Below are 20,117 nucleotides of genomic sequence, written 5' to 3' on the forward strand. Positions count from 1 at the left end.
GAGTTGGGCTCCTCAAGACAAGAGAGAGGTGGAGGTGCTGGAGCCAGGGCAGAGCAGGGCAGGGAAGCTGGGAAGGGCCTGCAGGAGAAATCTGATGAGGAGAGGCTGAAGGAGCTGGGGATGGTTAGTGTGCAGGAGAGGAGGCTGAGGGCAGAGCTCCCTGCTCTCTGCAGCTCCCTGAGAGGAGGCTGTGCAGAGGTTGCTGCTGCTCTCCTCTCACAGGGGATGAACAAGAGGCAATGGCCTCAGGCTGCAGCAGGGCAGGCTCAGACTGGACACCAGGCAAAGGCTTTTGCCAGCAGGAGTGGTCAGAGCTTGGCAGAGGCTGCCCAGGGAGGTGGTGGAGTCCCCAGGCCTGGAGGTGTTTCAGGGTGGTTTGGCTGTGGTGCTTGGGGCTGTGGGTTAGGGGTGAGCCTTGCAGGGTAGGGTCAGGGGTTGGGGTTGGTGATCCTGAGGGGCTTTGCCTCCCTGGATGTCTCTGGGGCTCTGTGATTCTGTAAGGCTATGCACAGCCCTTGAGCTGTGTGATTCCATACCCTTACAAAGCCCAGGAGCAATTCCCTTCTGAGGGTTCTCAGATGACTTGCTTGGGCCTGCAAGGCTGATGAGGAGACACAGCATCCATAGAGATAGAACCAACAGCCCCAGCCCACCAGGGTGAGCATCCAAAGTGTGAGGAAAAATGTCTGTAACTGTCTGAGGGCTGGGGGTCAGGAAGGAAGGGCCAGGGCCAGGCTCTGCTCACTGTGCCCTGGCAAGGGATGGAAAGTGCAGGCCAGGAGGTTGCAGCTCAGCGGGAGGAGGAACTTCTTGCCTGGGAGGCTGCCAGAGGCCTGGAGCAGGCTGCCCAGAGAGGTTGTGGAGTCTCCTGCTCTGGAGCCTTTGCAGCTCTGTCTGGATGTGTTCCTGTGGGACCTGTGCTGGATTCTCCGCTCCTGTTCTGTCCACAGGACACTTCCCTGTGGGGTCTCTCCCATTGCTGGAAGGCAGAGCTTCCCTTTTATCCTCAATTCCCAGACACACATTTCCCTCTCCCTTTCCCCCCTGGCAGAGCTACTCAGGACTTACAGTCTCCCTGGAACGCCTCCTGCCTGTCCCCCTTCCCATGGAACCCCCTGCATCACACATCCCAGCTGCATTCCAATTAGGTTCTTCCCTCCTCTGGGTGGAGAAGTTAATATGCAGCAGCCTGGGAAGCCTTTGCTCTGTCCTAACAGTTCAGCAGCTGGGGCTGGCTGTGTTCAGTGTCTGCCCTCTTCGGCCAGCCTCCTGCTGCTTTCACACCAAGAGCCCAGGGGAGGCACTGAGCAGAGGCCCTTTGTGACTGACAGACAGCGAGGGGAGGAGAGCTCTCTGCTGCTTCCTTTGCTCTTGCAACTCCCTCTGAGCCAATTCTGCCTGCTTTGGATCCCATCCTGTCGGCACCTGTGTGCTTCCCCCTGGCAAGGAATGGAGACCTCTTGCTTTAAATTATTGTGGGGTTATTCAAGTTTTGTTTCAATTATTTTCAGAATGGTAACATTATAGAACATTTAGAATAAACCTTTATTTAGAATAAACCAAGCCACGTTGGAAGAGACCTTCAAGATCATGGTGTCCAACCCACCAACCAATCCAACCCACCTAAACAACTAACCCATGGCACCAAGCACCCCATCAAGTCTCCTCCTGAACACCTCCAATGACGGCGACTCCACCACCTCCCCAGGCAGCCCATCCCAATGGGCAATCACTCTCTCTGTGTAGATCTTCTTCCTAACATCCAACCTGAACCTTCCCTGGCACAGCCTGAGCCTGTGTCCTCTTGTTCTGGTACTGGCTGCCTGGGAGAAGACAGCAACCTCTGCCTGTCTACAGCCTCCCTTCAGGTAGTTGTAGAGAGTGATAAGGTCACCCCTGAGCCTCCTCCTCTCCAGGCTAAGCAGCCCCAGCTCCCTCAGCCTCTCCTCACAGGGCTGTGCTCCAACCCCCTCACCAACTTCGTTGCCCTTCTCTGGACTCGTTCCAGCAAGTCAACCTCCTTCCTAAACTGAGTGTCCCAGAACTGGACACAGGACTTGAGGTGCAGCCTAACCAGTGCAGTGTACAGAGGCAGAATGACCTCCCTGCTCCTGCTGGCCACACTCTTCCTGATGCAGGCCAGGATGCCATTGGCTGCCTGGGCACACTGCAGGCTCATGTTCAGCCTACCATCGACCAGTACCCCCAGGTCCCTCTCTATCTGGCTGCTCTCAGCCACTCTGACCCCAGCCTGTAGCACTACCTGGGGTTGCTGTGGCCAAAGTGCAGCCCCTGGCACTTGGACTTGTTCAATGCCATCCTGTTAGCCCCTGCCCATCTGTGCAGCCTGGCAAGGTCCCTCTGCAGAGCCTCTCTACCCTCCAGCAGATCAACTCCTGCCCCCAGCTTGGTATTGTCTGCAAATTTACTGATAGACTCAATGCCCTCATCCAGATCATCAATGAAGATGTTAAAGAGCACAGGGCCCAGCACTGATCCCTGGGGCACACCACTGGTGCCTGGCTGCCAGCTGGCTGTGGCACCATTCACCACCACTCTCTGGGCTCAGCCACCAGCCAGTTCCTAACCCAGCTCAGAGTGCTGCTGTCCCAGCCAGGGGCTGACAGCTTGGCCAGGAGCTTGCTGTGGGGTACAGTGTCAAAGGCCTTGCTGAGGTCCAGGTAGACTACACCCACAGCCTGCCCCACATCCACCAGGCAGTCCCCTGGGCATGGAAGGAGATCAGGTTGGTCAGGCAGGACCTGCCCTTCCTAAATCCATTCTGGCTAGGCCTGATCCCTTGGCCATCCTCTAAGTGCTGTGTGATTGCACTCAGGATGACTGCTCCATCATTTTCCCTGGCACTGAGGTCAGGCTGACAGGCCTGGAATTCCCTGGCTCATCCAACCGGCCCTTCTTGTGGATGGGGACCACGCTGGCCAGCTTCCAGTCCTCTGGGACCTCCCCAGTGAGCCAGGACTGCTAGAAAATGATGGAGAGTGGCTTGGCCAGCTCATCTGCCAGCTCTCTCAGCACCCTAGGATGGATCTCATCCGGTCCCATGGACTTGTGGGGATCCAAGCGGCTGAGGAGAGCTCAAACTACCTGCTCCTGGATCACAGGGGGAACTATGCTGCTCCCTGGCTCCTTCTGCCAGCTCTGCAGGCCAGCTGTCTGGAAGATGTTCTGTCCTGCTAGTAAAAATGGAGGCAAAGAAGGTGTTAAGTACCTCTGCCTTTTCCTCATCCTTTGTTACAACGTTCCCCTCCATGTCAACCAAGGAGTGGAGGTTGTCCTTGCCCTTCCTCTTGCTATTAATGTATTTATAGAAGGACTTTTTGTTGTCCTTCACAGCAGAGGCCAGGCTAAGCTCCAAATGTGCTTTTGCCTCCCTAATTTTCTTCCTACATGATTTAGTAACATCCTTAAACATTCCGTGGGTTGCCTCCCCTCTCTTCCAAAGGTGATACACCCTCTTTTCTTCCCTTAGCTCTATTAAGAGTTCATTACCCATCCAGGCTGGCCGGCTGCCCCGGCGGCTCATCTTCCGGCACATTGGCACAGCCTGTCCCTGAGCCTTCAACAATTCTTCCTTGAAGCAGGCCCAGCCCTCCTGGACCCCTTTGTTTTTAAGGGCTTTATCCCAAGGAACCCTCTGAGTTAGTTCCTTGAGTAACCCGAAGTCTGCCCTCCGGCAGTCCAGAGTGGAGGTCTTCTTGCTGCCCCTCTTGGCTTGACCAAAACCCAAGAATTCAATTATCTCGTGGTCACTGGACCCCAAACACCCTCCAACCACCACATCCCCACCAGCCCTTCCCTGTTGGTGAAGAGGAGGTCAAGCATAGCCTTGCCCCTGCTAGGCTCTTGCAGCACCAGGGATGAGAAGCTGTCCTCCATGCACTCTCAGAACCTCCCAGACTGCCTTCTCTCTGCTGTGTTGAGATCCCAGCAGATGTCAGGCAGGTTGAAGTCGCCCATGAGAACAAGGTCTGGTGATTGAGACAGCCTCTAGCTGCCTATAGAATGCTTCATCAACTTCTTCCTCCTGGTTGGGTGGTCTATAACAGACTCCAACCAGGATGTCTGCCCTGCCGGTCTTCCCTCTAATTCTCACCCACAGGCACTCAACCTGATGGTCCCTGATCTCTGTCTCAACAACAGAGTCTAACAACAGAGTCTAAAGCAACAGAGTCTAAAGCAACAGAGCTCCCAACACCAGAGCTTATAACAATGGAGTTTAGAACCAGTAGAGTTCCTAACAACAAAGTTTAAAACAAGAAAGTGTATAAGCAATAGTTTATAAGTTTATAACAACAGAGTCAACAACAACAGAGTTCATAACAAGAGAGTCTGAAACACTGGAGTTCAGAAGCAGAGGAAGGTGCAGGGAGCACTGTGTGAAGGGCTGGAGCCTGTGATGTTCTCCTCTGCTTCAAGGGCATGGGGTCTGCCAGCTGCTTCGGGCACTCCTGAGCAGTTCTCGGCTCCTTTCTCCCCAGAACTCAGACTGCTGCTGGTGGTGGTGCTGGCAGCCTTCTACACAGTGCTTCCCACCCTCTCAGCCTGGATAAGGATTACAGCAGGAGCAGCCCTGCAAGAGAGGATTTCCATGGCAGTCGTGGGGAGGGGAACTGAGGTCACCAAGGGCATTAGCAGCCTTGGCAAGAGGAACAGGGGACCTGGAGAATCAAAGCCCAGCAGAAGCATGGGAGGCTTGGCTGGAGGAGGAGTTGTGAGGGGCAAGGCTGAGAGCTGCAGAGCAACAGCTCCATGGAGTGGCTCTTCTCGGTGCTTAGCCCTGGACTGGGCTCCTGAGCCACAGCTGGCACAGATCCTGCCTGCAGCTCCACCTCTTTCACAAGGAGGATCTGCAGCTACTCTCAGGTCCCTGATGATGCCAGTTTTGGGGTCCAGCATGAGTTCTGGTCAGGGTCAGAGCCCTGCCATCCCCCCCTGCAGCCTTGCCCACACATTTGATTGTGCCACCACTGTGACTGCTGCTTCCTGTGGGATGCTCCACCCCAAAGATGCAAGTGGAGCAAACCACAGCAGACACCTCCCAGCTAATCTTGCTGGGGGTCCTGGCCCTTGCTGGGGCTTTACCTCTCCCTGCTTTGCTCTGGGGGATCCAAGTCGCCTGTGCTCCCCAGCTCCAGCTGAACTGGATTGGGACCAGCAGCTTCCATGGTTTCCTGCCATGAAAGGGGACAAATCAAGCTGGCTGCCTTGGCTCGGGGCAGAGAGAAACTCAAGAGCCAGGAACATCTCTGCCTGCTGCCCTCTGCTGCTGAGCCGTGGCAGCTTCCGCTGGCAGTGCAGCAGGGTGCAGAGCTCGCTGCCAGCCCCTGGGGAGGGTTAAAGGCACTGTCCTGGCAAAAGGACAATCATCATCTTGATGAGAAACGACTGACTGAGAACGCTCCCCGAGGGGGAAGCTCAGTGCTGACTCAAGGGGTTGAAGCGGGATCCAGGCCCTTAGGATCAGCTCCCTTGGAGTTCTGATGGTCTCCCAACATGTCAGGAGAAGCTGTGCTAGGAACAGGCAACCTGCCAGCCTGAGGGAGAGGCCCAGCCCCGGGCACCCAGCAGGCCTTACCTCTTCTTGCTGGCCTTCAGTCTTGGCACTCTCCTCCTTCTTCCTCCTCTCCGGCAGAAGGTCATCCAGCAGGCTGAGCTCCCGCTTGGAGAACCAGAAGTCCATCGCCTTCCGCACCAAGACCAGAGCCAAATCCTTCACAGACAGGAGGGGAGATAGGGTGAGGCCAGAGCTGAGCCTTCCACCTCGCTGCAGACATGGCCTGCTGAGCAGCAGCAGCTCTTACCAGCAGGGGGAAGATGAGGGCAGCAGGGGACATCTTGATGAGGCAGAGCAGGGTGAGGCAGAGGACCTGGATGAAGGTGAAGAGGTGCACCTTGCGCAGGGGGACGTGCCGCAGGTAGAGGAAGTCCGGCTGGTGCTTGCTTGGCATCAGAACCAGCAGCAAGCGCTTGAAGAACTGCAAAGGCACAGGCCAAGAGCTGCCAGCTTAGCACCGCAGAAGCTTCCTGGCCCTGCTGACACCTGGAGGCTCTTTGCAGGATGCCGCTTGAAAGCACAAGGCCTGGCAGCCGCTCTGGACGCTCCTCCTGGGGGCAGCAGCAGCCACTTTCCCTCCCCTCCAGCTACCAGCCGGCTTGCCCACGGGAGCTGCCACCGACCTGCCCTTCCTCCGTGCGGCTCTCTTCTCTGCCTTTCCTGGCCCACCGAATGCCCCTGCAAGCGCTGCCGGCAGCGGTGGAAGCTGCCTTCCCTGGGCACCGAGTTCCCCCATTTCCACCTGAGCAAACCCTGCCCTGCCCTAGCCCCTGACCCGAGCACGCTGAGGAACCGCTGCTCCCAGCCCCAGAGATCTCCTGGGCCCCCACCCACCTCTCCCTCACAGCAAAGGCTTTCCCTGCGCGCTCGCAGAGAGCCTCTGCCGCGGCCCCGCGTTGGCCTTGCTGCCGGGCAGAGGCGGCAGCAGGGAGCAGCCGTGCTGCAGGCTGCCGCTGAGGCACTACCTGGAGTCCTCGGAGCGACGACACACCCATGTAGAGGAAGATGCCGTAAAGCACAGGCATGGGGATGAGCTGCGGAGGAGAAGGCAACGGTCTGTGCCTGACGTGGCACTGGCAGGCTCAGCACCCTGCTCTGCGGGCACTGCCCGCAGCCGCCTGAACCCCCAGCAGGGCTGGCCCTGAAAGGCAGCTGGAAGCCAAAGCTCTGGGCGCCGCTCGCTCGCCTCCAGCGCACCCCAGTGGGGGCCGAAGGGCTGCAAAGCAAAGCCCAAGCTGCTTCCCGGCACAGGTCAAGCCCCAGGGTCGGGGGTCGCCTCCTCCTCCGCTCCACAGCTCCCGGGGGCTGGAGAGGCGCTGGGAGGTGTGTGTGTCAGTGCCACAAAGCCGGTGCCGGTCGGGGCTTGGCATTGCCCTCTCACCTTTAACACCGAGGTCAGGAAGACAGAGCAGCCCATGAGCACAAAGACCATCAAGCCAGTGACTCTCTGCTCTCGCACCCCCAGGAACCTGGGTTGCTCTCCTGGAGCTGAGCCGGCAGACTCCACCTTGAGGCTGTTCACGTGGGTGATGGACAGCACAGTGGCAGCCACAAACCAGGGCAGGCCCATCAGGGAGCACACCCCCAGCAGCACAGACACCACAAAGAGGTCCAGGTGGTAGCCACATCCTTTCTGCAAGGAAGGCAGCAAAAGAAGGAGCAGAGCAGCCCACAGCACAAGAGCAAGGGCAGCCTCAGCAGTCAGACTCTGCCCCTGCTTGAGCCGCTCCTGGCAGCACAGCAGAAGGCTTCCTTCCCGCGGCTGCCGCCACCACTTCACAAGCACAGCACGCTTCCCTCCTGCACCCAGCTCCATGTGCTGCTGCAGCAGAGCGCTCGTCTCAGCTGCCCTGGGCTTTGCTCCCTGGGGCACCACTGCTGCAGGAGAGCATCCTGCCACCCAGCCCGATGCTGGCTGCAGCCCAGGGCGGGGCGGGACGGGCTCATCTCTTGCAGCCTCTTACCTTCAGCTTGTGGTCCTTCCTGTTGACGATAGCAACCGTGATGTGCTGGTCCATGAAGATCAGGACGGTGCAGAGCAGAGCTGGGATGAGCGCAGCGAACACTGTCCACACGGGGTTGGGTCCTAGGGGGCTGATGAACCACCCGCGGTCGTCCCTGGTCAGCTGCAGCAAAGCACAGGCCTCAGCAGCAGCTCTCAGCCCAGACACTGCCCTGCCTTGCATTTTGCCTCTCCCCTCCTGAGGCACAGCATCTCCCAGCCTTGGCTTCAGGTCACCCTCTCTGGTGGGCTCCAGCAGTGCCGGCGGCCTCTCTGCAGGCACCTGCAGCTACTTCTCCTGGAGGTGCCCAGCTTTGGGGCTGCCTTCTCATTTCCAGAAAGAAAGCGTGCCTTGGAGGCACAGGAGGAGATGGGCAGAGCAGCAGCATGTCCTGCAGGCCCAGCCCCAGCCTGCCCTGCCATCCCCTCCCTTGCGGCAGCCCCGAGGGCTGAAGCCAGTTCCAAGCCAGGCAGCCTCATTACCTTGATCTCACTGGGCACGTGGAGCTTGGGCGAGGGGATCCCAACCAGGTAGTCGGTCAGCACCATGGTGACCAGGGTGAGGAAAACAGCAAAGTCACTGATGAGGGAGCGCACCTAGGGGAGAAGAACAGAGCTGAGGGGGGCACTGCCAGCGGGGCCACACCGGGGCACGGAGAAGCTGGGGCCATCGACACCCCCAAGGCCGGGGCAGCAAATCCCCCCGCAGCGCCTGCAGCCTCCTCCCTTGCCGACATGCTGTGGCTGTGAGAGCTGGGCCCAGGCATGGGAAGAGCTGAATGAAGTGGGCAAGGGCTGCTGGAATTCAAGCCTTTAGCAGATCTATTGCCACTGCAGCCACGATAGCATAAGGCTCTGCAGCTCCCTTCCTGCCTCAGGGGGAGCAGTTGGGGCTTTGTCCAGGGCAGCTCTGCGTTTGAAACAACTTTGCCCCCGAGCAGGCAAGGCACGGGTTGGGGGGTGGGGGTAAACCAAAGCTAACTGTGGAAGACCCAATTTCCCCCCCCCGAAAGGGAAGACAGAGAACACAGAAGGGGCCCTGGGGTAGGGGGTAGGACAGGTGGGAAAGGCTGTGAGCCGTTTTCATCCACAGAAAGCAGCGGGGGGGGGGGGCCGGGGGGGGGAATCCGAGGCGGTGCAGAGCTTCTCTTCCAGCTTGGCATTTCCCAGCTTGACCAAGTGGTGGTGGAGACTGCTTGGGGAAAGGAGGGTGGAGACTGTTGCTACTTTGGTGGTGAAGAAAGGGCTGCTCCTCAGGTTCTTCAGGAAGCTGGCCAGGGCAAAGGTGGAGAAGAGGAGGATGCAGCACCAGAAGAAGACATTAGGCACGTAGGGGCCATGGGGCCCACAGGCAGGGCCTCGGAACTCTCCCCGCAAGTGCCGGCACTCCTGGAGAGACAGAGAGTCGGGACACAGGCGGTGAAGGTGTGGCCAGGACACGCTGGGTAAGGAGGGGGTGAGGAGGATCTGGCAGCAGCACGCTTGGCAGCCCCTCCGCAGCGCAAGGGCTCTGCCTTGTGCACCGGGGGGATGCCCCCTGGCGGCGGCACGAGGAAGCAGTGGCTCGGGGCACTCACAGTCACGGTGAGGTTGTGCCAGGCGATGCCAGGCACGTCGAGCTTGCTGCTCTCCCAGAAACGCAGGGTTTCGAGGCTGGGCTGGGCTGGTGCCACACACTCGCAGCTGGCAGGAGAGAAGCCAGGAGAGGGGTAAGGAAAAGGCAAAGGAGAGGCAGCCCTGAGCTCCTGGCCAGAGGCAGCAGCCTTTAGCAGGGCAGCACTCACCTGGAGTTGGTGTAGCTGGCGAGGGCGCCGGGCGTGTGCACAGGGTAGGTGACTCGCAGCTGACTCAGCTTCTCCAGAGCCTCGTAGATGAAGATGAGGCAGATGAGGGAGGCGTAGGTCTCCTCGGTGAAGCGAGTGATGTAGCGCACCAGGGAGCTGGCGTCGGTCACCACCAGCACCAGGGAGAAGAAGGTGGTCCAGAGCCCGATGCACGCCCGCAGGGACAGGTAGGAGAGCGCCTGCTCCCTGGGGAACCAAAGCCAGGTGGGAAGGGGGAGAGGCCAGCAAGGGGCTGCCAGCTCTGCCTGCCCTGGGCAAACCTCAGAGCAGTTTAGGAGCGTGGCCAGGCTGGGGGCGGGGGGGAGGCAGTCTCCAGCAAGTGCCACAGACAGCCTCGGGGCTGCAGCCTGGGCTCTGGACCCGCGCGAGGAGAGGCCAAGGACTTAGCAGCAGTTGGGTTAAGGCCCTGGGGGCTAGTGGAGGTCAGGCGCCGGCTGTGGGAGGTGCTGTGGTCTCACCTCACTCTCATGCCCGAACACCAGCGCTGGCTGGGTTTGTGCCCAGTCACCTGCTGCCAACCCACCCCCACGACTCCCCGTCTCCGCCCTCCAGAGCCCCTGCACCACCACCTAGTAAAGCAGCAGCAGCCTGCAACAGCTCTGACACCGGAGACAACTGAGACCTCACAAGTGCCACCCGGAACAGCACGGCCCAAGCATCTTTTCCTCCTCCCTGTCTCCTGCTGCAGCCTCTGCCAGCCCCTGGCTGTGGCAGCCAGCCTTACTTGCAGAAGTGGTAGATGATCTTCTCAAAGACAAGGATGGGTCCGGTGCTGCCGAGGATGGTGAGAGGCTGCCCAGCAAAGAGGCAATAGACCACGCCGCACAGGCAGGCACCCATCAGGGACTCCATGGCACTCTGCCCGGGGGAGAGAGGCAGCAGGCACTAAGGAGATCATGCAGGGCAAGCCCACACCCCCCAGCAAAGCCAAGTGAGCGCAGCAGGGACTTGTGCCCGAGGGTGGGGTGGGCCCTCCCTCTGCCCTGCCAGCCAGCAGAGAGAGCTGCTCACCATGCAGCCCTCGGTCGCCTCCCCCAGCAGGCCGCCGAAGGTGATGACAGGGGACATGCCGGCGCAGTAGAGGAAGAGGACGGACGCCAGGCACTGCAGGCTGAAGGCGTCCCGAAAGTCGCTCCAGAACCAGGGCACTTTGCGCTTCACGTCCTGGATGAAACCTCCGCAGAACCTGGAGGCAAGAAGGGAGGCTGAGTGTGCTGCGGGAGGGGCTGTGGAGCTCTCTGCTGCACAAGGGCAGCCACAAGCTCAGAGCGACTTGCAGGGCTGCAAAGCACAAGTCTGCTGGAGCCTGCTTTATACCCAGGAGAAAGGGAGGCAGGCAGGAGAGCTCCTGCAGCACAAGCAGGCCTCGGCCCAGAGCCCCTCCCCTCTGCCCCTCAGCAGCAGCAGTGCTCTCCCTGGGGGTCTCTACCCCTCTGCCCCCACCCCAAATCCAGCAAAGCAGGGGCGATGCCGCTGCGCCTGAGCCCAGCCGCCCACCTCTCCCCCTGCCGGGCCCAGGGCACCGAGGTGGTGCTGTGCAGCCCCTGCCTGAAGCAGCTAAGGCCAGAGCCCTGCCGGAAGGGCAGCTGCAGCCTCAGTTTCCAAGGCCAGCAGAACCAAGGCCAGCCAGGGGAAGCTCAGATCACCTTCCTGTCCACTCCAGCTCCGGCCCAGTGTGTCTCGCCGGCTCGCTCGGCGCAGCACTGCCACCCGCAGCTCCTGGCACCTTCCTTTTCTCCTGGGGAAATGGGAGCAAGGTACAGATGCCCACCTGTCACCGTTCCTCCTGCTCTGGCTCTGGGACTGGCAGAGGGGCACCTGGAGAGCCTGGCCCCCTCAGCACATCCCCAGCCGCGCTGCCGTGCTGCCCCTGCCCCTCCCGCCTCCCGCCCTGCGGCACCCACCTGGGGAGGGACCTTTTCCGGGGGCTTGATTCGGATGGAGGGATCCCACTGGCCTGCTGGCAAGACCTTCACCTGCTCCAGGAACTCTGCCAGGCCAGCCAGCAGGTCCCCTGGCTTCCTGCCTTTATAGGCAACTTCTTGGAAGACCTGCCAGCAGGAGGCAAGCTGCTGAGAGGACAGCCCGCCTTGGATGCCCTCTCCAGGGCAATCAGCTCCTGCCTAAATGCAGGAGAATCTTCCCCATCGTTCCTGCTGGGGGCAGGCAGCATTCCCCCACAGCAAACACCTGCCCACTCTGGGAGGTGCAATGGTCTCCTGCACGAGGTCCCCATCCCCAGGGGCACCCCACGGCCTTTAGCCTAAAGCCAGAGGTGACCCAGAGCTCCCTTATCTGCTGGTACCTCATCAGTCATCAGAGTAGCCATGGCCCTGCCGACCTCGTGGTACTGCTGGGCTTTTCCTGCTGGCCCCAGCAAAACAAACAGGAACCTGGGCAAGAAAAGCAACATGAGGCAGGAGAAGGTGTCCTTGCTCAAAGAGCACCCAAGGAAAGCCCCAGGAGCTGCCAGACCAGAGTCTGGCTCCAGCGGGGACACACAGGCAGCGACTCCCAAATTCATCAGAATCGATCCCACACTCAGTCTGGGCCAAGGGCCATTCAGATGGGCTGGTGGCTACCAAAGCTCCAGCAGGGAAGGGAGACACAAAGGCAAGGAGATGGGGGGAAGGGGGGGGCTTGTTCCCTTGGCAGCCCCACTGGTGCGTGGAGTTGGATGCCGTGGCGTGGGGCTCTTGGGAAAGCAAAGCTGTGTGCTTCTCACTCAGACCTGGTTGGGATGGGCACTTGGGTCAGCCCCGGGAGCAGCACAGCCTGGGCCAGGCGGACAAAGGCCAGCAGGGGCTGCTGAAGGGCCCCCAGCTCCCCTACGAGCAGGCTGCAGGCTTCGGCCCCGCTGGGAATCCTCTTCAGCAAGCGCAGCTCCTCCTGGGCACAAGAAGCAATCCTCAGGCAGCTGCCCCGAGAGCAAAGCCCTCGACGCTCTGCAGCCCTCCCTGGGGCCACCTGGCCAGAGCCAATCTGGCCCTGAAGGCAGAAGAAAGCTGCAGGGCTCTCACCTTGCCTAGAGCCATTGTGGAGCTCTCCTGCTTCCTCTCTCCTTCAGCCACAGCAGCGTCTGCAGAAGGCTGAGGGCTGAGCGCTGACACTGGCAGGGGAACAAAGGCACTTGGAGAGGTGGGCAGGTTGCCAGGGCTCTGCCAGGGTGAGCCTGCTGGGACCCAAGCCCTGCAGAAGCCTTCAGCAGCTGTCAGAGCCCTGGAGAACAGCTCACCTCGGGCCACAGCCCTGGCCAGGAAGCTCTTCCTCTCCTTGCTCTGATGCTGCAGCAGAAGCACTTCTCGCACTCTCGCCCGTGCCTGCTCATCAAGCCCTGAGCTCTGTCCCTGCTGGTGCAGGATGGCATCTGGGGGGGCAGAGGGAAAGAAGCCATCAGAGCAGACACCCCCAGTCCCAGCCCTGTTTCGACGAGCGACCTGCCAAGCCCTGACTCCTGCTTCTCTTTGGCTGGAGAATGCTCTGCAGTCGCTTCTCTAACCCCACACATTGCTTCCAAGAGGAGCCCACCCTGCAGGCAAAGCCCAGTGCCAGGGTTGGGCACCCAGCCTCTGCTTAAACCCACAGCAGGACTCCTGGGTAGGAGCCTGCCATTGGGGCAGGGTTTGACTGGGGAGGGAAGGGCACCAGAGGCAGCTGAGTTGGGCTGTTGCCAGAGGGACACAGAATGCAGGCTACCTGCAATCTCTTCCATGCTGCTGGCACCAATGTCCAGCAGCACTGTGCCACTGCTGATCAAGCTCCTCAGCTCCAAGAGGCTGGGCAGGGAGAGTGTGGCCACGTAGGGCTTGCTCCAGCATTCACTGCCATCTTCCAGGTCCTCCTCAAACTTGAACCACCTGCAGACACAGGATGTGATCAGCCCCAGGGATGGGAAAAGTGCCCCCAGCTTTGGCAGCCCTTGGAGAGAGCTGTGGGGTAGCAAGAGAAGAAGGCTCCTGGCAGCAGCAGCAGCAGCAGCAGCAGCAGCAGCAGCAGCAGCTGTGAGAGCTTTGCTTCCCTCAGGGAGGAAAGAAGAGCTCTGAGCGCTGCTGGCCCAGGGCTCCTCTGGCACCGCTGCCAGCAGCAGGGCTTTACCTTGCTGCATCCTTCCACTCAGCAGCTTCACCCTCTGCCACGCAGAGCTCAGCCATCTGGCAGAAGAGTTTGTGGGGAGCATGCTGCTCGTCCTCCTGGCTCCCAAGGATGGCCTGCACCCGCTGGGCTGGGCTGGCTGGGGGCAGAAGACAAAGCTCTGTGCTCTCAGCCTGCCTGAACCAGCTCTGTCCTGCTCTCATGCCAAGGGACCACCAGCTCAGCACCAGCTCAGCCACAGATGCTGGGCTGGCTCCTCTCCCCTGGACTCCTCCTCTGCCCAGGCTTGCACAGAGCCATGGAGCAGGAGCAGCATCTGCTCCACCTCTGACTCAGGGTGGGCAGCCTCCCTTCCCTTCCCTTCCCCACAGGGCCATTTTTAAGGCCAGGATGCCTCCCAGGAAGAGGAGCCTCAGTCCATGATGCATGGCACTGCCTTGCCAGCCCCTCCTGAGCAAAGCCTGGCGAAGGGAGGCCTTGCTAAACGCTGCCATTTCCCTCGGGAGGGCAGCAAGCCACACAAGCCAGGCACAGGGAGCTGCTTGCAGAAGCCCCCAGGTGCACACAGCCCAAGGAGCTCAGGGAACAGCCTGGGGGCACTCACCCTGCCTGCCACAGCTGGGGGATCGGCTTCTCATCACCCGCCTCCTCCCCACGTCCCGGGCACGGTGGCCTGCAAGAGAAGAGTCACTTGCAGAGCTCTTGATGCTGCAGAGATGGGGGAGGCAGTGCCACTGTTCAGCCAGAGCAGCCCTGCCCAGGAGGAAGCACCACCTTGGTGCCTTGGGAGAAGGCACTGGGCTGCTGGCTCCTCTGCCAGGCTCTCTCTGCAGCCTTACTTTGCAACTGATGCTCAGAGTGGAAGCTGGCAGTGCTGCTCCATTTGCCCTGGTCAATCACCGCCTCTTCGTCGTATTCCTGCTCAGCAAGGAGAAGAGGGGCAAAGCTCTCTAGAGGTCCTTTACCTCCTCCACCCCTGTGGCCACACAAGTCCCCCAGGGTCACATTTCTGCATGCCCCCTCCTCCAGGAAAACCCAAACCCGTGGAGTGAAGGAAGGCTGCCAAAGCCCTTTAAGGTTCCCGAGTGCAAGCAGAAGCCAGCTGCCAGGCCCACTAAACTGTGTCCTGAAGCACCCCATCTACAGCTTCCTGAACAGCTGCAGGGATGGCAACTCCACCAGCTCCCTGGGCAGCCTGTTCCAGTGCCTGACCTCTCGGGAGAGAAGTTTTCCTCGTGCCCAATCTACACCTCCCCTGGCACCACTGAAGCCCATTCCCTCCCATCCTGTCACTAGTTGCTGGGGAGAGGAGACCAACACCAGCCTCACTCCAGCCTCCTCCCAGGGAGCTGGAGAGAGGTTTGTAGGAGCTTTGGCTTGCAGGAGGTTTTCCTTCCCATCCCCTCCTTGCTCTGAGCAGCGAGGCCGAAGCAGAGCAGGGCAAAGCATCTCCTCCTGCCCATGCCTCTGCCCCCTGGGGAAATGCCTCTGGGCTGTGGGGGAGAGTTTTGCCCTGTCTGGGGGGGATGCTGGGCCCCTGGGCAGAGCCCCAGCCATGCTACCAGTAACTCCTTCAGGGAGGCCATTTGGTATCCTCCGTTCTCGTCCATCCTCGCCTCGCTGGCTGCCTTGGCAGAGAATTGCACCTTGAGAGCAACCAAGGGGCAGATTCCCCCAGCACACCAGAGCAGGCCTCACGGAGAGGAGCTGAAGCTCAAGTGGCTGCCAGGGAGCACCAACACCGTGGAGACAGAGATGCCCCATGGTGACCTCATAATCTGGGCAGTGGGAGTCCTAAGGGCCTGGTTTGCCTTTGTTCCATAGGGGCTGAGATCTGCTGCCAGGGAGCAGGGAGGGGCTGGGAGGGCAAGAGGAGAGCTGCTGCCTGCCCCCCAGCACCAAGGGCTTCCCACAGGGCAGGGTGGCTGGGGCAGGGCCAGGACCTGTGCCCACACAGCGCTGCCAGCCTGGCCTGAGTGCGGCTGCCCAGGCAGCCGGGCCAGGGGCAGAGCCTGGCACAGCCTGTGGGGCCGTGTGGGCATGTGCTGGGCTGGCACTGCTGCCCCTGGTGCCCTAGGGAGACACTGAGGGCACACAGACTGCACAGGCAGCGTTTCCTACAGGAAAACTCCAACTGAGCCACACAAATCCACAACTCTCAACCCTTCTTCTTTCCCCTGTCACAGAGGCAGCACCCAGTGCCATGGGGCAGCACCCAGCCATGGGGCAGCACCCAGTGCCATGGGGCAGCACCCAGCCATGGGGCAGCACCCAGCCATGGGGCAACACCCAGAGCCATGGGGCAGCACCCAGCCAGGGGCAGCACCCAGCCATGGGGCAGCACCCAGTGCCATGGGGCAGCACCCAGCTGTGAGGCAGCACCCAGCCATGGGGCAGCACCCAGCTGTGGGGCAGCACCCAGCCGTGGGGCAGCACCCAGCTGTGAGGCAGCAACCAGCCATGGGGCAGCACCCAGCTGTGGGGCAGCACCCAGCCGTGGGGCAGCACCCAGCTGTGAGGCAGCAACCAGCCATGGGGCAGCACCCAGCCCCACGTGAGGCAGCACTTGGTGCTGGGGCAGCAGCTGACAGGGCAGGATGGCACTGCCATGGTGTCTGGGCTCCATGGGCACTGGGGCAGGCTCTAAAGGCTCTCAAATGCCTTTCACAGTGGTTAAAGAAAGCAAATCTCTCTGGGACGTTGCCTTCGCTCCTCGCAGCTTGTCTGACTCTGTCACTTCCAGTGGGAAGTGTGCTGGGGGGCAGCTAAAGCTGGGGTTTGCCATAAGCCCCAGGGCTCTGACCCTTCCCCCCAGAGGAGAAGCATAGAATCAATAAGGTTGGAAGAGACCTCAAGGAGCATCAAGACCAAGCTGTCACCCAGCACCTCATGACAACTAAACCGTGGCTCCAAGTGGCACATCCAAGCCTTGTTTGAACAGCTCCAGGGATGGGGACTCCACCACCTCCCTGGGCAGCACATCCCCAGGGCCAATCTCTCTGGCTGGGAAGAATTTCTCCCTAACATCCAGCCTGAACCTCCCCTGGCACAGCTTGAGACTGTGTCCTCTTGTTCTGCTGCTGGGGGCCTGGGAGCAGAGCCCAACCCCCACCTTGCCACAGCCTCCCTGCAGGGAGCTGGAGAGAGCAAGAAGGTCTCCCCTGAGCCTCCTCTTCTCCAGGCTAAGCAACCCCAGCTCCCTCAGCCTCTCCTCACAGGGCTGTGCCCCAGACCCCTCCCCAGCTTTCTTGCCCTTCTCTGGACACCTTCCAGCAGCTCAACCTCTTTCCTGACCTGAGGAGCCCAGAGCTGGACACAGGACTCCAGGTGTGGCCTCAGCAGTGCTGAGCACAGGGCACAAGGACTTCCCTGCTCCTGCTGGCCACACTATTTTCAGGCACAAAACTGCACAGGGAAAATGTTGTCTGGCCCTGAAGGCCACAGCTAAGGCCTGGTCTGGCCCTGAAGGGCACAGCCAAGCCTGGAACCATCCTCCCCCCACAGCAGAGAAGGAAGCTGCCTGCATCCAGGGAGAAGAGAGGGAAGGGAAGAGGCAAGAGCTGGGCTGGCTGCCAGCTGAAATAGAGGCAGAGAACAGAGTGATGGGAATGAAATACCCAAAGGTTACAAACATCCTGTTCACACCTGGACCCCTCTGCACCTCCTGGAGCTCCTCTCTGTCCTTTGCTCAAGGCTTAAGCCTCAGCCCATGACACAGCAGCGATGGTGCTGAGGCACATGCGGCAGTGCTGGGCCATGCTTGGACTTGATTTGAAAGGTTTATTGGCACCCCACCCGCTCCTCTGAGTCCATGACACAGATCCTTCCCCCACACAGAGGCACAGACACAGCTCTGCGTGCTCCACGCACAGCTCCCCTGCCCCTCACGCACACACAGAGGCCAAAGGACTCCCAGAGCTCTGCATGGACACACAGAGCCACCCACGCCTCAGGCAGCCCTGCAGCCTGCGTGCCAAGATGCTGCCCTGCACCCACCCAGCCTCACCATCAGACCCCCCACATCTCCTGCCCCACTCCTGCTGCCCAGGGGCAGCCCCGAGCCTGTGTGTGTGCTCCCTGGCTGAGGCTGCACACCCAGGAGGGCAGAGGCTGCACACCCAGGAGGGCAGAGGCTGCCACATCGTGGGGGAGAGCTCAGATCATAACCAACTGGGTGGCTCCCTAGAGAGAGCAGAGTGGGGCTGTGATCAGTGGCAGTCAGGCAAGTGAGCCCTGCTGGCCACTGCCCCACTTTTGGTGGCCACAGCAGCAGCTGCTCCCTCCTCAAGTGCCACCTCTGCTGCTCCTCCCCAGGGGAAGCCTGGGAGCGGTGGCAGCAAGAGGAGCTGGGAGGTGTCTGCTGTGGTTTGCTCCACTTGCATCTTTGGGGTGGAGCATCCCACAGGAAGCAGCAGTCACAGTGGTGGCACAATCAAATGTGTGGGCAAGGCTGCAGGGGGGGATGGCAGGGCTCTGACCCTGACCAGAACTCATGATGGACTCTTGCAGGGCTGCTCCTGCTATAATTCCTATCTGGCCTGAGAGGGTGGAAAGCACTGTGTAGAATGCTGCCAGCAGCACCACCAAAAGCAGCCTGAGGTCTGAGGGGATAGAAGTCTAAAACTGCTCAGGAACATTGGAAGCAGCTGGCAGGCTCCAAGCCCTTGAAGGAGAGGAGTGGCAATGTGGCTGTGGGATGTGCCAGCACAGAGGTGGGCAGAAGCAGCTTGTGGTGATGTGGAGCATTCCCAATAAAGCCCTGAGGATGTTGTCAGTGAGCCTGGCTGCATTGCTGGCACTGAGCAGCTCCAGAGCAGCACAGGGAGGGGCACTTTGCAGGCAGAGGGAGGCTGCTGGTGTTGAGCCTCAGTGTGTCCCTGTGTGTGCTGCTGTGGTGCAGCAGTGGCAGAAGGGCTGCCAGCCCTGCGGCACCCGGAGCACTCTCTGATTCCTGCTCTCCTTCTCTTGCTTCCAAACACAAAATTGTTCTCTGCTGCCTTTGATGCATTCTCCACTTTCTTCTGGATGTTGAACTGCTGCAGCAGGTCCAGAGGAGGCCACAAAGATACCAGAGGGCTGCAGAACCTTCCCTATGGGGCAGGGCTGGGAGAGTTGGGGCTGTTCAGCCTGGAGAAGGCCCCAGCAAGACCTTAGAGCAGCCCTCCAGTGCCTGAAGGGGCTCCAGGAGAGCTGGGGAGGGACTCTGGACAAGGGCTGGGAGGGCCAGGCCCAGGGCCAATGGCTTTGAGCTGGGAGAGGAGAGATTGAGAGTGGAGAGGAGGAAGAAATTGTTGAGAGTGAGGCTGGGGAGACTCTGGCCCAGGCTGCCCAGGGAGGCTGTGGCTGCCTCCTGCCTGGAGGGGTTGCAGGCCAGGCTGGATGAGGCCTGGAGCAGCCGGGGCTGGTGGGAGGGGTCCCTGCCCATGGCAGGGGCTTGCATCTAGATGATCTTGAAGGCCACATCTACATCATTTGGTTGTATGTTTCTTGCTTGTGGCTTTGCTTTGGCTCTGCCACCGCCCTGGAAGCTGCAGAATGCAGAACTGTCCTCCCCTTGTCCCCGGCTGTGAGCTGAGGGTAAGGGAGCTCTTCGAACTGCACCTTTGAATCTGCTGTGCAGTGACAGGAGAGGCCAGGGGAGGCCTGGAGACTGTGCCCTGGGGCTGCTGCCTCCTTTCTTCCTCCTTCTTCCTTCTTTTTCCCTGGAAGTGTTTTTCTTCACCTCTGTCCTCACAAAGTCTCTTCCCTGGCACGCTGGCAGCAGCTGGCAGGAAAGCAGGAAGATTCCTTCTCCTCCTGCCATTTCCCTGCAGCTCTGCAGGAAGGAGCTGTTAAGCAGAGATGGTTCTTGTGCTCTCTTCAGGTTTTGGGGGAAGTCCTTGGGCTTTGGGCTCAGCCCAGGCACAGCTTACTGAGTCGGGTGGCTGCGGAGCCTGGCAGGAATGACTTAGAGAAAGACACACAAGAGACTCAGTAAGTTTCTTGTATCATGCTTCTATTCTGGCGCCTGACACAGGCAGAATCATTTCAAAAGACCTGTGTACCTTCAGAGAGTTTTGGGCAAACTTTTATACAGAAAGTTATCTGTCTGTAATGACAGAGGGATGTTAATATTTCACAGAAAAGTCCAGGTGCTTCCTAGCTATACAAAGCTTGTCTATCTAAAATAGCAGAAGTATACAGAGCATCCAGGTGTCCTTTCTCTTATACAAAAGATCATCTTGTCCCAGACTAACAGAAGTGAATCACTGACAAATCCTGTTACTGCTTATCTATGCAAAGGCTGTCTGCCAACCCCTCTCCCCCTCCCTGCATTCCAGTACTCAGCTAACAAGCAGACAATTCTTATCAACTCTGTTATTCTGTTAATGAGAATTTTCTGTTCATCAGGACAAGCCAGCAGAAAAGGTCCCCTTGCAGAGCCCTCCACCTTGCTGCGGGCTCAGCCTGGCTCCAGGCTTTTGGTGTCTGCCAAAAGCGCCCCGTGCCCATCTGGGATGGGTGCACGAACCCTCCTGCCATGGGCTTGTCCCCAGGCAGGGCCAAAGCTCAGGTGGCTATGGGCTGGGGGGTTGCAAGGTGTAGCTTGAGCATTGCCCCCGTG

The 20,117-nt window shown here is 60.0% G+C and overlaps 1 protein-coding gene across 4 annotated transcripts; it reads right to left on the reverse strand.

Annotated features, from left to right (window-relative positions):
* Positions 1-4,279: 4,279 nt before the first annotated feature.
* LOC137456826 (electroneutral sodium bicarbonate exchanger 1-like) lies at positions 4,280-15,627 on the reverse strand. Of its 4 annotated transcripts, XM_068168472.1 has the most exons (24): positions 15,076-15,627; positions 14,353-14,431; positions 14,118-14,186; positions 13,517-13,652; positions 13,118-13,278; positions 12,657-12,788; positions 12,442-12,530; positions 12,153-12,310; positions 11,727-11,814; positions 11,326-11,472; positions 11,068-11,159; positions 10,433-10,607; positions 10,146-10,279; positions 9,362-9,607; positions 9,155-9,260; positions 8,805-8,966; positions 8,061-8,174; positions 7,540-7,701; positions 6,957-7,208; positions 6,541-6,609; positions 5,823-5,996; positions 5,597-5,731; positions 5,104-5,192; positions 4,280-4,591 (listed from the first exon to the last, which is right to left on the reverse strand). In XM_068168472.1, the coding sequence occupies exons 1-24, from the start codon at positions 15,121-15,123 to the stop codon at positions 4,537-4,539; spliced, it is 3,072 nt and encodes a 1,023-aa protein (XP_068024573.1). In that variant the 5' UTR covers positions 15,124-15,627; the 3' UTR covers positions 4,280-4,536. The 4 variants fall into 4 exon arrangements, with proteins under 4 accessions (XP_068024573.1, XP_068024570.1, XP_068024571.1 ...); XM_068168469.1 differs by lacking the exon at positions 15,076-15,627 and having other exon boundaries at positions 14,353-15,007; XM_068168470.1 differs by lacking the exons at positions 5,104-5,192; positions 15,076-15,627 and having other exon boundaries at positions 14,353-15,009.
* Positions 15,628-20,117: the final 4,490 nt, after the last annotated feature.

Source organism: Melanerpes formicivorus, unplaced genomic scaffold (genome assembly GCF_026170545.1).
Source record: "Melanerpes formicivorus ecotype bairdi unplaced genomic scaffold, bMelFor1.0.p_v2 SCAF_139, whole genome shotgun sequence".
Classification (NCBI taxonomy): Eukaryota; Metazoa; Chordata; class Aves; order Piciformes; family Picidae; genus Melanerpes; species Melanerpes formicivorus.

Coding starts and splice junctions, on each gene's coding strand:
- LOC137456826 (XM_068168469.1), bottom strand. CDS start 14,653: ATGGGGTGCTTCAGGACACAGTTTAGTGGGCCTGGCAGCTGGCTTCTG. Junction 11,160..11,325: donor CGGAAAAGGTCCCTCCCCAG/GTGGGTGCCGCA, acceptor CCATTTCCCCAG/GAGAAAAGGAAGGTGCCAGG. Junction 5,732..5,822: donor CCCTCATCTTCCCCCTGCTG/GTAAGAGCTGCT, acceptor CTGTCTGTGAAG/GATTTGGCTCTGGTCTTGGT.